The sequence below is a fragment of the Hyla sarda genome, chromosome 1, assembly GCF_029499605.1.
Source record: "Hyla sarda isolate aHylSar1 chromosome 1, aHylSar1.hap1, whole genome shotgun sequence".
Taxonomy (NCBI): Eukaryota; Metazoa; Chordata; class Amphibia; order Anura; family Hylidae; genus Hyla; species Hyla sarda.
This window is the reverse complement of record NC_079189.1, coordinates 527,690,709-527,706,066: the sequence shown is the minus strand read 5'-3', so window position 1 is coordinate 527,706,066 and position 15,358 is coordinate 527,690,709. Positions and strand designations below refer to the sequence as shown.

Genomic DNA, 15,358 nt, shown 5'->3' with positions numbered 1-15,358 from the left:
AGGACGCCAGGATGCAGACCAGTTTTTTGCAGCATGTAATCAAAAAGATGCATACCAGGTGATGAGTGTAAAAAACCTGGAGTTCAAGGTGAGCAACCTTGCTGAAAAAGAAACCAGATTATTCTGGACTCTGAAATCCTTGAAATCGTATGCCGCCTGCGGACGTGTACCTCGAGGACTTCAAAGAACCCTTGCAATACACAGAAGACCCAGTATTCTTGGAGAAGTGGTCTAAACTGCATCTGGACTAATCCCTGAACATGCTAAATCTGATTATCGCTCGGCATGAACAGAAATATGAAATCTTAACTGAAGATCTCATGAAAGCAAAAATGGAGCTACGAGTCCATCTGAATGATACTCAATATGAAGCATTCAGTAAAAAAATGGAGAAAAAATTAGCAAACATCCAAGCGGCCATTAAGGATGTAAAGCGTGATAAATTTCTCCGTGATAAATCCAACTTTGACGATGGTAGAATCTTTAACTTTACCAATATAAAAAATGTCAGAGAAGACCTAAAGGACGATGTAGAATGTCCGAATCGAGCGGCTCAGAAGAACAGAATAATGGGGAAACAGAAAAAAAGAACAAAGGTCCGACAGATAATATGAATAATATTGCCCCTATAGAAGGAAGAAACGTACAAGGAGGGGAAGAAAGAAAAAACAAAGGAGCCAAGAGAAAGACAGTCTTGTGGAGATAAAAGAAGAAGATCATCCTCTTAATGTCATTAATCTGTCGGACATGATACTGGACGATGCTGATTTCCGTTCTTTCTAAGGGACAACATTCTTGTTTACCTGAGGGCTTTGATGAGGTCTCATATAAAATAGACCTCTTGAAAGCCCTCCACAAACTTAGTTTGAAAACTTTTTTCATAATAAATTCAATTTGCATCCCAAGACTGAGGGAGAAATCCCAGTCAGTATTGGACCATTAGGTTTTTCTGTTATGGGTGAAGCCACACAAGCAGAGCTAGATTGTCTGAGAGATTTCATGGATTTGTTGTCTGAAAATGACGATGAATCCATTTCCGATACCATTTTTGTCCCTGAGTTTACAGGAGGAGTACCCTCTACTTTTTGCCCACCTATTCAAACTAATATTAATATTTTCCAAAAGAGAATAATTGAAGACATAAAAGCCTTAAAATATCCCCCTGCTCTTTGTAATCTAACTCAAGCAGAGGTAAAAGCTCTGGAAACACTGTGAAAGCAAGAAGACATAATAATTAAAAAAAAAAATCGGATAAAGGGGGAAATATTGTTGTTTTGAAAAAAAGATTACTACTTAGCAGGGGCAAAACGCCAACTCACTGATATAAAATCTTATTCTAAATTAGATCGCAATCCTACCCCTAAGTTAACCACTAAACTTCAAACACTGCTAAGGCATTACGTAGAAATTGGTATTTAATCTAAAAGAATGGCGTAAAAATTGTTACCCCAGAATCCACGGGAGGCACACTGATATTTCCTCCCCAAAATACACAAGACATTGGTGTCCCCACTACTGGAACCTTTGTCAAAATTCATTGACTGGCTTCTGCACCCCCTGCTTACCGAGATACCCTCACTAGTCAAAGACACAAATAATTTCCTCCTCACACTTGAGGGGTTAAATTATGCCGAAAACAGCATTATCATGTCCATAGACATAGAAAGCTTGTATACTAGTATCTCACAGGCGGGGAGTGATGAAGTCATTAGGGAATTCCTTCAGAAGTCAGACAAAAGTCAGGGGTTTATCGATTTCGTCTGTGACGCCTTGGATTTGATTTTAGCAGGCAATTGCTTCAGATTCGGAGAAGATTGGTTTGTACAGACCGGTGGTGTGGCTATGGGCACACCGGTCGCATGTACACTAGCAAATCTATATGTAGCAGCCTTTGAAAAAAGATTAATTTTTTCTTCTGTAAACCCGTATCTGAAGCATATTGCCTGCTATCGGCGCTTTTTTGATGACATCTTTATGGTGTGGTTTGACACAGAAAAAACTTTCATAGCATTTGTGACACAGTTGAATAGGGTAAACAACTTGAACCTCAAATGTACGTGGAAAGTGGGTCCAAAAAGTCTCGAGTTCCTGGATGTTCTAGTGGTACTGGACGAAGACAACTTGGTTAATAAGGGTTACCGTAAACCCACCGCCTGTAACGCTCTGTTACACTTTAATAGCTATGACCCCATCCATACAAAAACAGCAGTCCCTTACGGTCAGTTCTTAAGGCTCAGAAGAATTAACAGCAGAGAGTGCGATTATAAAATACAAGCTGAAGATCTAAAACAAAGACTATTAAAAATAGGCTATCCATTGATTGTTTTGGAAGAAGCAATGAGCAGAGCAGACAGAACTGACCGTAATGAACTGCTTAGAAAGAATAGATATAAGACGAAAGAAAGTAAGGAATGTCATAACCATCTTCCCCAAAAATTTCGGAAAAAAAGTAGTAAGGAAAAAGAGAGTCCCCGTTTTTGCTTTTCATTGAAATGCAGTCACATGGCTGAAAAAATAAGAGTCTATTAAGAAAAACTGGTTCCTGATACAGAACGATACAGATTTAAAAGAATGTACTAATAATAATCCACTAGTAACTTTTAAAAAATGTAAGAACATCACAGATGTACTAGTAACAAGTAAATTAAAAGAAAACATCAAAAAAGATACATGGCTAGGAAAAAGCTTGAGCCCAGGGAATTACATGGAATTCCGCATGGAACCTGTAACTGGTGCTCCTACCTTTGTACAGAAAAATCCGTCAATTTAGGAGGAGAGGTAGTACGCTTTAAAGATAATATGTGCTGTAGAAGTAATTATGTAATATATGCGATCGTTTGCAAATGCAAACGATTCTACATAGGATGCACAAAAAGGGCCATGAATGTGAGATTCAGGGAGCATGTTAATTCGATAAGAACGAACAAAGGGTCTCCGAGATTAATTGAACATATAAAAGAAGAGCATAATGGTAATGCAAAGGAAATTATGTTTCTGGGCCTCGAGAAGATCGAGTTCAGAAAAGGAATTGATAGAAAAAAAGCCCTTCTTCAGCGAGAGGGCAAATGGATTATAAAAACAAGGGCATAGGGTAATTTCGGTCTGAATGACTGCTTAGACATGAGTGTGTTTGTGTGAAAAATCACTATTAATTTACCATTTGCCTCCTCGCTGTCCAAGTGTCTATTTTGTTATATTGTTTATACTAAGAAACAATTTATATTGTTGCACTAAGAAATAGTTTACATTTTATGCATCATAATTGTTTTCAAGCATGCAAGAGTTAAAACTGTTCAGGAATATGAGATACTCCCTCAGTGACGTACCTGATCAGCAGGTATTTTACCTGGTCAATATCACTGAAGAGGCATGGTCTGGAGAAGCGCCGTGAAATGGCTATTACCATCATGGCTCCCGTACAGTGCTGGTCTGATGCATTTTAACATCTACCTGGCGCTGCTGTAACAACCTCTTGAATAAAGTCCGGACAAGAGGAAATCGTGAGTGCCCCCTGTCATCTTTATCGCTTATGTTATGCATTATGCTGTGTATTGTACCTTTAACAAGTTATACCATGTGATTGTTATCCAGGAGGTACCAGTGACCAGCTGACCCCAATAGTGACCTATGGGCTCCCTGCTAGTCTCCCCCGTGGAGCTAGCTCTCGCTCATTCCTCTCTTGGAGCTTAGAGCTCTTTGTGCTGAGGTCTAGTGCAGTAAAGCTGCCTCAGTGTGTGTGTCCGGAGCATTGTAGGCCTCAAGTCAAGTCCTTTAGCCACAAGTCAAGTACAAGTAAGCTAAAGTCACCGTCCTGTAAAATAGAAAAAGAAAACAAAGGTGCACTCCTAGTGTAGAGGTTTTAGGTAAGCAAGTGCCCCCCAATGGGTGTGTAGTCTGCTTACCAGAGATTGTTGTGCTGGAGGCACAACACAGTGATGTGCATGTAGAATCGTGGTCACTTCAGTACTCAGTAGACATCAGGTGGATAGGATCCAAGAAAAAACAGGACTTTTCCAGGTGCCTCTCCTCAAAGGAATGACAGTCCAGACCACGCTTGATGGATACAGGAACAGTCAAATTTATTGGGTGCAACAACAAGTTTCGAGTCCGAGCAGGACTCTTCGTCAAGCATAGTTGATTAAAACATGGACAGTGTATATATAAGACTCTGAACAATCATTACCAGGTCAAAGGTCATGACATTACATAATGGTTAAAAATAAAAAGAATAAAAAACTCTAATTAATCCAGTCAAACTGTAATAACATTACATAAAAAGTCCACATATGTAACCAGTAACATATATTGCAACACAGTAGTGATATATATGTTCAACTCAAATGTAAACAGAGCGGTAAGTTTATGAATGAATACCGGAACAAGGCCGGTGAGTAGCTGTCATGGTAACATGAATAAACATCAGCGTTGCGCGATGCTGACAATGGGACAGCACACGCGTATATCAGCAGCACACAGAACTGATTGCAGAAGGTGGAGAGGTGCCGGACTTAGCCGCTCACTGAGATGCCGAGAACGAGGAAGCGCTGTTGTGATCAGCACACCCGCCAACAGCGCCGCACAGAACATAGTACTGAGTGATTCAGATGTCAGCAGTGCGCAGCTATGCTGCGCGCGCAGGGGGCAGGGCAGTGCTGCAAAATACCATAACACTTAATAAAGAGTGGATGATGAGCCCAGACATAGGTGCTTGCTTGTTATATTAAGGAGCTGCATCATCTATGTCGGGGCTCATCACCCACTCCTTATTAAGTGTTATGGTATTTTGCAGCGCTGGAGGCACACAAGTGGGCTGATCACACCAGCACTGTCCTACCCCCTGAGAGTGCAGCCTAGCTGTGCCCTGCTGACATCTGAATCACTCACTACTATGTTCTGTGCGGCGCTGTTGGCGGGTGTGCTGATCACAACAGCGCTTCCCCGTTCTTGGCATCTCAGTGAGCGGCTAAGTCCGGCACCTCTCCACCTTCTGCAATCAGTTCTGTGTGCTGCTGATATACGGGTGTGCTGTTCGGCACAGTCCCATTGTCGGCATCACGCAACGCTGATGTTTACTCATGTTACCATGACAGCTATTCACCGGCCTTGTTCCGGTATTCATTCATAAACTTACCGCTCTGTTTACATTTGAGTTGAACATATATATCGTTACTGTGTTGCAATATATGTTACTGGTTACATATGTGGACTTTTTCTGTAATATTATTACAGTTTGACTAGATTAATTTGAGTTTTTTTTATCCTTTTTATTTTTAACCATTATGTGATGTCATGACCTTTGACCCGGTAATGATTGTTCAGAGGCTTATATATACACTGTCCATGTTTTAATTCACGATGCCTGACGAAGAGTCCTACTCGGACTCGAAACTTGTTGTTGCGCCCAATAAATTTGACTGTTCCTGTATCCATCAAGCGTGGTCTGGACTGTCATTCCTTTGAGGAGAAGCGCCTGGAAAAGTCCGGTTTTTTCTTGGATCCTATCCACCTGATGTTTACAAAGTCACCGTCCTGTCAGTCACAAGTCAGTCAAGTTATTTGTCTACCAAGCGTGGCCTGCACTTAATTCTCCCATCTAACTACAAGTCCCAGCAAGCCTGTGAGATCTCTGTGTCACTGGTCACCTTGTGTGTCTACCCTCAGTCGGTGTCTTCATTGCTCCTGTGCCTAGCCCAGGATCCAGCAGTATACCTTCGGGTGGTTATAGGCTAAACCACGCCTTGGCATCACAAATACATTTGTCCTGCACCTCACACACCACCACACCACACAGTGCCTTGCAAAAGTATTCACCCCCCTTGCCTTTTTTCGTATTTTGGTACATTGCAGCCTTAAAGCGTACCTGTCATGGTGCCAAAAAAAAAAAAAAGTGATATGTTACTCAGTATCTAATTGCGATCATGGACGTATCATTTTTATGTATCTAGGACCTATATATCCCTAAAAAATTGCATTTATATGTTGCTCACTTGCTTTGTGTTCTTGTCTTCTGGAGGTAGCCTGTCCATCTCTCTACCTCACTGTGGATTACTCAGTCTGCAAATCACTGCACTCTGTAACCTTTCCTCTCTGGGCAGTCTGTAAATGACTGCACAGTAGTTTTGATGCATACATTTTCTATATGTTTCTAGTAAAGCTGGATGCTAATCAACATAGCTGTAACTGTGTGTCATTTAGCTTTCACAGACTTCTGCATGTCTGATCAGCTTATTTGTCGTTCAGGAGTCAGAGAAAGCTTTGGCTGTTCAAGCATGCTGGGAGTTGTAGTTTTGCAACAGCTGGAGCTGTAGTGTTTGTAAAGCACTGTGTTAGAGCAGTGTTGCCTTTTGCTGCTGCAAAACTCCAACTCCCAGCATGCCCCCACATCCTTTGTCTGTAGTTTTGCAAGAGCTGGAGGCACACAGCTGGAGAATACACAGCTCTAAAAAAAGAGTTTTACAAAGATTGTACCCACAGCTGTTGGAAAACTACATCATGGGAGTTGTAACTTAGGAACAGCTGAAGGCTGTAGTAGTGCAATAGTGATCTCATATACTGGATACCAACACACTTTACGGCCAGTATCCAGTATGCTGCAAAATACAGAGTAGTCTGACTGCATAAAGTCCCCCTAGTGGTGGCTATTTTCATTTTAGATTTTTTAGTAAAATTTTAAAATTTTTAAATAAATGTATATTTAAAAAAGTCATCTTATCAGTAGTACTATAAAATATAAAAAGATTTTCATAATGACAGTGCCTCTTTAAGTTCAATGTTTTGTTAATCTGAATTGTATGTGATGGATCAGAACAATAGTCTAAGTTGGTGAAGAGAAATGAGAAAAATATGTAAATAAAACAATTGTTTAGAAATAGAAAACAGAAAATGGGCATGTGTGTATGTATTCACCCCCTTTGTCAGGAAGCCCATAAAAAGCTCTGGTGCAACCAATTACCTTCAGAAGTCACATAATTATTGAAATGATGTCCACCTGTGTGCAATTTCAGTGTCACATGATCTGTCATTACATATACACACCTTTTTTGAAAGGCCCCCGAGGCTGCAACACCTAAGCAAGAGGCATCAGTAACCAAACACTGCCATGAAGACCAAGGAACTCTCCAAACAAGTAAGGGACAATGTTGTTGAGAACTAAAAGTCAGGGTTAGGTTATAAAAGAATATCAAAATCTTTGATGATCCCCAGGAGCACCATGAAATCTATTATAACCAAATGGAAAGAACATGGCACAACAACAAACCTGCCAAGAGACGGACGCCCACCAAAACTCACGGACCGGGCAAGGAGGGCATTAATCAAATGGGCAGCACAGAGACCTAAGGTAACCCTGGAGGAGCTGCAGAGTTCCACAGCAGAGACTGGAGTATCTGTACATAGGACGATAATAAGCCGTACGTTCTATAGAGTTGGGTTTTATGGCAGAGTTTTCCAGAAGAAAGCCATTACTTTCAGCTAAAAATAAAAAGGCACGTTGTGAGTTTGCGAAAAGGCATGTGGGAGACATCCAAAATGTATGGAGGAAGGTGCTCTGGTCTGATGAGACTAAAATTGAACTTTTGGGCCATCAAAGAAAATGCTATGTCTGGTGCAAACCCAGCACATCACATCACCCAAAGAATACCATCCCCATAGTGAAACATGGTGGTGGCAGCATTATGCTGTGGGGATGTTTTTCTGCAGGCAGGACTGGGAAACTGGTGAGAGTTGAGGGGAAGTTGGATGGTGCTAAATACAGGGATATTCTTGAGCAAAACCTGTACCACTCTGTGCATGACTTGAGGCTAGGATGGAAGTTCACCTTCCAGCTGGACAATGACCCCAAACACACTGCTAAAGCAACACTTGAGCGGTTTAAAGGGGTACTCCGGTGGAAAACCTTTTTTTTTAAATTAACTGGTGCCAGAAAGTTAAACAGATTTACCCTTTCAGTACTTATTGGCAGCTTTATGCTACAGAGGAAATTCTTTTCTTTTTTAATTTCTTTTTTGTCTTGTCCACAGTGCTCTCTGCTGACACCTCTGTCTGTGTCAGGAACTGTCCAGAGCAGCATAGGTTTGCTATGGGGATTTTCTCCTGCTCTGGACAGTTTCTGATACGGCATCAGGTGAGAGTACTGTAGACAAAACAAAAAAGAAATTAAAAAAGCATCAGCATACAGCTGCTAATAAGTACTGGAAGGGTAAAGATTTTTTAATAGAAGTAACTTACAAATCTTTCTGGCACCAGTTGATAAAAAAATAAAATGTTTTCCACTGGCGTACCCCTTTAAGAAGATACAGTGGTCCCTCAAGTTACAATATTAATTGGTTCCAGGATGACCATTGTATGTTGGGAACACCGTTTTGCAAGGAGGAATGGGCAAAAATCCCAGTGGTAAGATGTGGCAAGCTCATAGAGACTTATCCATAGCCACTTGGAGCTGTGATTGCCACAAAAGGTGGCTCTACAAAGTGTTGACTTTAGGGGGGGGGGGTGAATAGTTATGCACATTGACTTTTTCTGTTATTTTGTCCTATTTGTTTTTTGCTTCACAATAAATAAATAAAAAACACCTTCAAAGTTGTGGGTATGTTCTGTAAATTAAAATTAAATGATCTAATTCCTCAAACAATCCATGTTAATTCCAAATTGTGAGGCATCAAAATACGAAAAAAAAAAAAAAAAAAAATGGGGGGGGTGAATAATTTTGCAAGGCACTGTAAGTAGTTAGTTCCAGAGTTCCCTTTTAAGACAGAAAGTTTATGTGACTCTAAGTAGCCTTTGTGAAACAAGGAACAGTACTAACTGGACACCTAGATTGCCCTGCATTATAAATGCCATTTGCATGCTATTAATTTAGCATTTTTGTTTGCGTGTTTTTTAATTTTTTGTGGGGTTTTTGTTGTGTTTTTTTTTCTTGTTTTTGTTTTTTTCCCCTACTATATTATTGTGGTAACTGCACTTTATAATGCTTAAATCTTTCCTAAATCTAAAAGTTTTGGTTGATTATTTTAAAGGGGTTATCAAGTTATTAAAAACATATCCCCTATATCCCCTATCCACAGAACGGGGCCCGACTTCTAAGCGCTCTTGCCCCCACCTTCCAAGACAAACTAGTCTCAGCAGAGACGACCCACTCAGCTAATCACTGACCTAGACGGGAGCCAATCACTGACCGAGTGGGCCAATACTGCCATGTCTAGTACGTCTCGGAAAGTGGGGGCTGGAGAGCTGAGAGGCAAGAGTCGTGCCCTGTTCCGGAGATCGTGGGGGTCTCAGCCGTTGTACCCGATGGATAGGGGATACGTTTTCAATAACTGGATAACCCCTTTAATGTTTTATATGCAATTTCGTTAAAAGTGCTTAGAAGTATGGGTTAGGAGGTGCTTCAGGGGATGATTTCTTAATTAGTTATTTACATGGACAGATAGAGATTGGAAAAGGACTTAGAAAAATCAATGAAAAACGTATTCAAATCACACGCAGTTTTCTGTATTTCTTATTATTAATAATAATAATAATAATAATAATTCAGCAAAGGGTTCCTTGTTTCTCCTCGATCCACATATATACTTATCTTAGTAGATTACGTTTCCTCTTCACATACTGGTCCATGCAATGTGCAAAATAATTATGTTTTCCTCCTTTTACCTGCAGACAGCAGTGTAAAGAATGTGTAATCTCTAAATCTCTCAATCAAGCTCCTGTATTTGTTAGAGAGTATTAAGGTAATACTGAAGCTAAATGAATTTGCATGGATATGAACATGATGGGAATTATAAACTCAGAATATATTTCAAGTTCTAATACATGAATGGGTAGGATATTGTATTAATCATTACCTATTGTGTGCTTTCACAAAGATCTTGATCTATCTCCTACTGTATTGTTTAATTCTTATTACTCTGCCTTACTTATCCTACGCTTAATAGAAAAGCTATTCTTCACATACCAGAAATGATGGACTAAATACAGTTTTGCCATTCAATTACTATTCTAGCTTTAGACCGCAGCTGCGGTTTCCAGAGGCTTAAGTGGGGGAGTGACTATAGGGGGTGCAAAGGAAGCAGTTACACCGGGGCTCTGGCACACTAAGGCACCTCTGTCCTTTAAAGGGGTACTTCCGTGGAAAACTTTTTTTTTTTTTTTTAATGAACTGGTGCCAGAAAGTTAAACAGATTTGTAAATTACTTCTGTTAAAAAATCTTAATCCTTCCAGTACTTATTAGCTGCTGAATACTACAGAGGAAATGGTTTTCTTTTTGGAACACAGAGCTCTCTGCTGACATCATGACCACAGTGTTCTCTGCTGACATCTCTGTCCATTTTAAGAACTGTCCAGAGTAGGAGAAAATCCCCATAGCAAACATATGCTGCTCTGGACAGTTCCTAAAATGGACAGAGATGTCAGCAGAGAGCACTGTGCTTGAGATTCAGCAGAGAGCACTGTGTTCTAAAAAGAAAACCATTTCCTCTGTAGTATTGAGCAGCTAATAAATACTGGAAGGATTAAGATTTTTTAATAGAAGTCATTTACATATCTGTTTAACTTTCTGGCACCAGTTGGTTAAAACATTTTTTTTTTTCCAAGGGAGTACCCCTTTAAGAAGATACAGTGGTCCCTCAAGTTACAATATTGATTGGTTCCAGGACGACCATTGTATGTTGAAACCATTGTATAACTCTATGGAAACCTGGTAATTGGTTCTGAAGCCCCAATATGTCATCCAAAAATAGGAAAAAGTGAGGATTAAAGATAAATAAGTAGATAACTAATATAGATAAAGAAAATCCTTACATATAAAAGTAATAAAGATCTGCTGGAAACTGTAAATAACTGTCTATGTAGAGGACAGGAGTTTCTTCAGGGTCCTGTACAGTACACGCAATGTCCTAACAAAGTTAAACTGAGCCGCCCTTACCTGGTGTCCAAAGGAGCAGCAAACTGTGGCACAGGTAAATAGTACAGAACTTGTAGTACCTCCCTGTACTGTAGGAGGCGCTACCAGACAGGAATTCAGTGCATGCCCTTCAGTAATACAGGTGTTTTACCAGTGAGTGCCCATTCTGATTGGTCAGTTCTTCCAGCCATTGACATGTTTCATAGATCTGGACTGTCCATAGCATTGTATATTCAGTCTGGTTTCAAGTTTCAATGGTCCAGAAAAGACCATTGTATGTTGAAAATATTGTATGTTGAGGCCATTGTAAGTTGATGGATCACTGTACCAGTATTTTAAATGGCACATGGTAGACATTTGGCCTGGTTATCGATTTTGCATTGGGGCCTAGAAGTTACAAGTTATGTCTCTGGTCCGGAGTACTGTTTTTCGTTTGCTTGTTATAACATAGCTTGTCATTAAATTGTACATGAATCCATCATATTACTGCATGCAGAAAACAGTTCTTATTATTAGCAGATAATCTGACAAACCATGAAACAAAACACTTTTTTATTTGTAGACAATACCTGTCAAATACAGCCATGTACATATCAGCATCATGGCTTCCATTTATAAGGAACACCATGATGCTGTGACTGATACAAACAGTCAACACTGTCTGAGGAAGTGGCTGTTGCCTTGAAACACGTTGCATGCTGGGTAATAAATCTGTTGTTTCTTACTACTTTGGTGTGGAAGCTCTCTTGGTGCCCATTGTAATGCCATCATCCATCCAGAAGCTTTATCCTACTACTACTGAATGGGTAGGCTGCAGAGAGACCTACATACCTATATGCAAATTCTAAAGTTGTGCTTGGCCTGCACAACCGACAAGGATAGGTGCCTATTTGCTTGGAGCGTTTACATGTGATCCCAGTAATACACTATAGTGCACTTTCTGCTTTTATTATAGAACGTTGGAAAAGCAACAATGGACTAAACATATACACTCACTGGCCACTTTATTAAGATCAGTTGTTTAATTGCTTGTTAAAACAAGTTGTTAATCAGCCAATAAAATGTCAGCAAGTTAATGCATTTAGGCATGTAGATGTGGGTAAGACAGCATGCTGAAGTTTAGACCGAGTACCAGAATGAGAAAGAGAGGGGATTTAAGTGATTTGCATGGCATGCTTGTTGGTGCCAGACGGACTGGTCTTAGTATTTCAGAATCTGCTGATCTACTGGGATTTACACACAAAACCTTTTCTAGGGTTTACAGAAAATGATCTAAAAAGGAAAAATATCCAGTGAGTGGCAGTTATGTGACGGAATATCCCTTATTGATATCAGAGGAGAATGGACAGACTGGTTTTGAGATAACAAAATGGCAACCGTAACTCAAATAACCAGTCATTACAACCAGGGGGAGAGCCAGGATACCCCTATTCACATCAGATGGTCGACTGCTCCTGCTACTGCTCGTAGCTGCCAAAAAAGGCAAAATGTCTGATAGAATTCTCTGCAGATACCTGCCCTCTGAAATGTTCTAAATCAGCATTTTAAGTCATCTTAAGTATTATATATATGTTCAAAAGTGTTGCCAACACCATAGACTTATGAGACTTCTGTCTGTCCCTAAACTTATCTAGCACATAAGATATATGATCCTTGTACTTTGACTTATGTAGATAAGTAATAAGGGTAAATAAATTACAATAAATACCTGACTGATATCACTGGTCCAGGCTGCTTTTTCTTGCCGTGACGGAGCCAGCAGGACCACAGTGAATGGTGTAGCGTCTACTGATTCCACCACAATCTTGAAGTCCAGGTGGGCAAACACATATCCAGACCCCTTTGCTTGAGAGAGTAAAATTATAATTACAAATGCGGACACATATGGCCACAGAATAATACAACTGAGCATAAAGTGGTACTAACCTGCTTATGGTGTGAAATCAGATAAATGTTTGTTACATGAAAACATGCATTTAAAGCCTTACTGTATGTTCATCTCTTGGCCCCAGGACAATTGCTATCACAGCATCCCTCAAACTCATCACTGATGCCCCAATTAGTTGACTATACTATTTCAGGACATCTACCCATGGCTATTTCAGGACATCTACCCAATGCTATAGCACAAGGTATGTCCTGGAGTCAAAGCAACAGCCATGCTTGTTGGAAGCTCTGGTTTTTGTAGCCACAAGTTTACCTTTAATGGTGCCCTAATATGTAAGAATGTATTAATATTTGACAAAGATGAGCCCCATGCACTGCCCCTAAAAACTTTTTCCTAACAAGAAAAACTGCATTTTGATGCTGGTCTACTATGCTGCCTGCAAAATCTTTGTTCATCGTGCTCTGATAGGTATCCAGTCTTGGGGGGTGGACATGGTGGCGTACAATCAAGCTTGCTGCACCATCCTTCTTATAGGATCTTATAATGCCTAGACCAGTGTTCCTAAGGGTGGGTTCACACAAGCGGATTTCCTTTCAAACTCACAGCAGGTTTCTCACTGCATGTTTGAAAGGGGCGAGCGGAATATCCGCTGTTGAAAATCCTCCACAAACTCTCTTTACTTTAATGGGGTCTGAGGCGGATTTTCTGCAGCGGAGATTCTGCTGCCCCTTTGAAACACGCAGCAAGAAACACAATGTGAGTTTGAAAGGAAATTTGCTTGTGTAAAAGAGCCCTGACTGTTCCTAAGCCTAGTATTGTTCATTCAAACTAAATATATCAAAGTTGTCTGAAAACTATTATCATACAGTATTCTGCCTACTAAAATAACAGTAAAAGAACAGCTTGAGTACCAAATAGAAAGATAGAATGTAACCCCTGGTTGAGAAGCCAGTCAATAAGATCTTACTCTTGCCCAATTGCATCTCCAGTCATCATGATTTAAACTATTTAGGTTTTAATACAAATTGTAAATTCCAAAAATGACCATGAAAGGAAAGCTACCGACATGTTTTTCAGCGTGCCATCAATAAGCCCCAGCTCCGGTGTGACCCAGTGGGATGGCAGACATGAGAGAATTATCGTCTCCTGCAGTGCAGCTAATGGAGTGGCATTGATAGATTCTGGATCAGTCAGGGGGCCTGTCATAGTCTCCCTCACATCATTTATATTGTGATAGAAACAAAGCAACATGTGGAGACCAGACAAGAGATTGATATGCTCCAATACAAACTTTACTTGATCTTTTCCACAAAACAACAGAATACATTATACATTAAAATGCTCTAGTTCATGCTACTATTTTCTAGATATAATACATGACATTCAGTGATGCAACATTTGTAACAGTAAACCTACCTTAAAGGGGTACCTCAGTTATGCAAAACGTATCCCCTATGCACATGAAAGGGGATAAGGGTCTAAACACAGTGAATGGGTCTTCACTGTCCAGAACCGGGCCCATCTCTTACCCCTGAGCGCTCCAACCCCACATTCTTAGACCAACTGGTCTCAGGAGTGATGGCCCGCTCTGCCAATCATCGACTAAGGCATGACATTGCTGCAACCAGTAATTGGTGGACTGGGTCATCACTCTTGAGACCAGTTTGTCTCGGAAGGTGGGGGCTAAAATGCTCAGAGGTAAGAAACGGCTCTGTTATGGAAATCAGGGGGCCTGTGGATAGGGAATACATTTTGCATAACTGGAGAACCTCTTCAAAGTGGTGGGAATGGCTATGGGCCTCCTCACGCACCAGGGTATGGATGTGACTTATACTGTAGATAGAAGAGTTATGCCGCTAGTTGCAGTATATAGTTTGGTCACCTACACTTGGCGACGTTTTGGGCAGTATATTACAACAGTAATTATTAGCCAAAATTAGGAAGGGAACCTACCCAGAGAAAAACTATAATACTGACCCCAATACTGCAGTTCTAAAGTGACCTTACTAAGTTCTTCATACTGATATCTTACAATCAATAGTTTAATATATATATATATATATATATATATCTATATGGCAAAAACAGAATCCAATACACAATCAGTTCTCGGTCACAGCACATGGAGGCTCAGAATAATGTTCAAGCTGTATTAGTTCCCCTTTATTATGCAACATTTCGCCAATGTATTTACCTATCAAGCATATATATTCTCTGAACATTTCTAAACACTGTCAAAAAGTATGTATATTCTCTAAAGTTACGACTTAAATGCTAATTTTACAATTTTACCTGCACAGGTAAACTAAGCGCAAACTTTTGTCCACAATGTTGTATGGTACATAAATGGGGACAAAAAAAAGTTAAAGAGGCTGCAATTTTACTAGCGGCAGCACTTTGACAATCCATTTATCAAGATAGCAGGTCAATCTTGGCACAATTCAATCCCATGTAAAATGTGTAATACTGATGTTTGCCTGTAAAGTAGCCAATTTTTTCAGAAAAGTGTTCAATGCAAGAAAACAGCAAAACACAAGTTGTAATATTGAATAGAAATTATTTGTTCATTTTC

At 40.1% G+C, this 15,358-nt stretch overlaps 1 protein-coding gene across 3 annotated transcripts in view; it reads right to left on the bottom strand.

Annotated features, from left to right (window-relative positions):
* The window catches only part of RASGRF2 (Ras protein specific guanine nucleotide releasing factor 2), a 318,216-nt gene that overhangs the window by 93,458 nt on the left and 209,400 nt on the right, over window positions 1–15,358 (bottom strand). For all 3 annotated transcript variants that reach the window (XM_056539370.1, XM_056539363.1, XM_056539353.1), the window contains exon 12: window positions 12,607–12,743. In XM_056539370.1, the coding sequence (XP_056395345.1) occupies window positions 12,607–12,743 (137 nt within the window). The remainder of the gene's footprint in view (window positions 1–12,606; window positions 12,744–15,358) is intronic.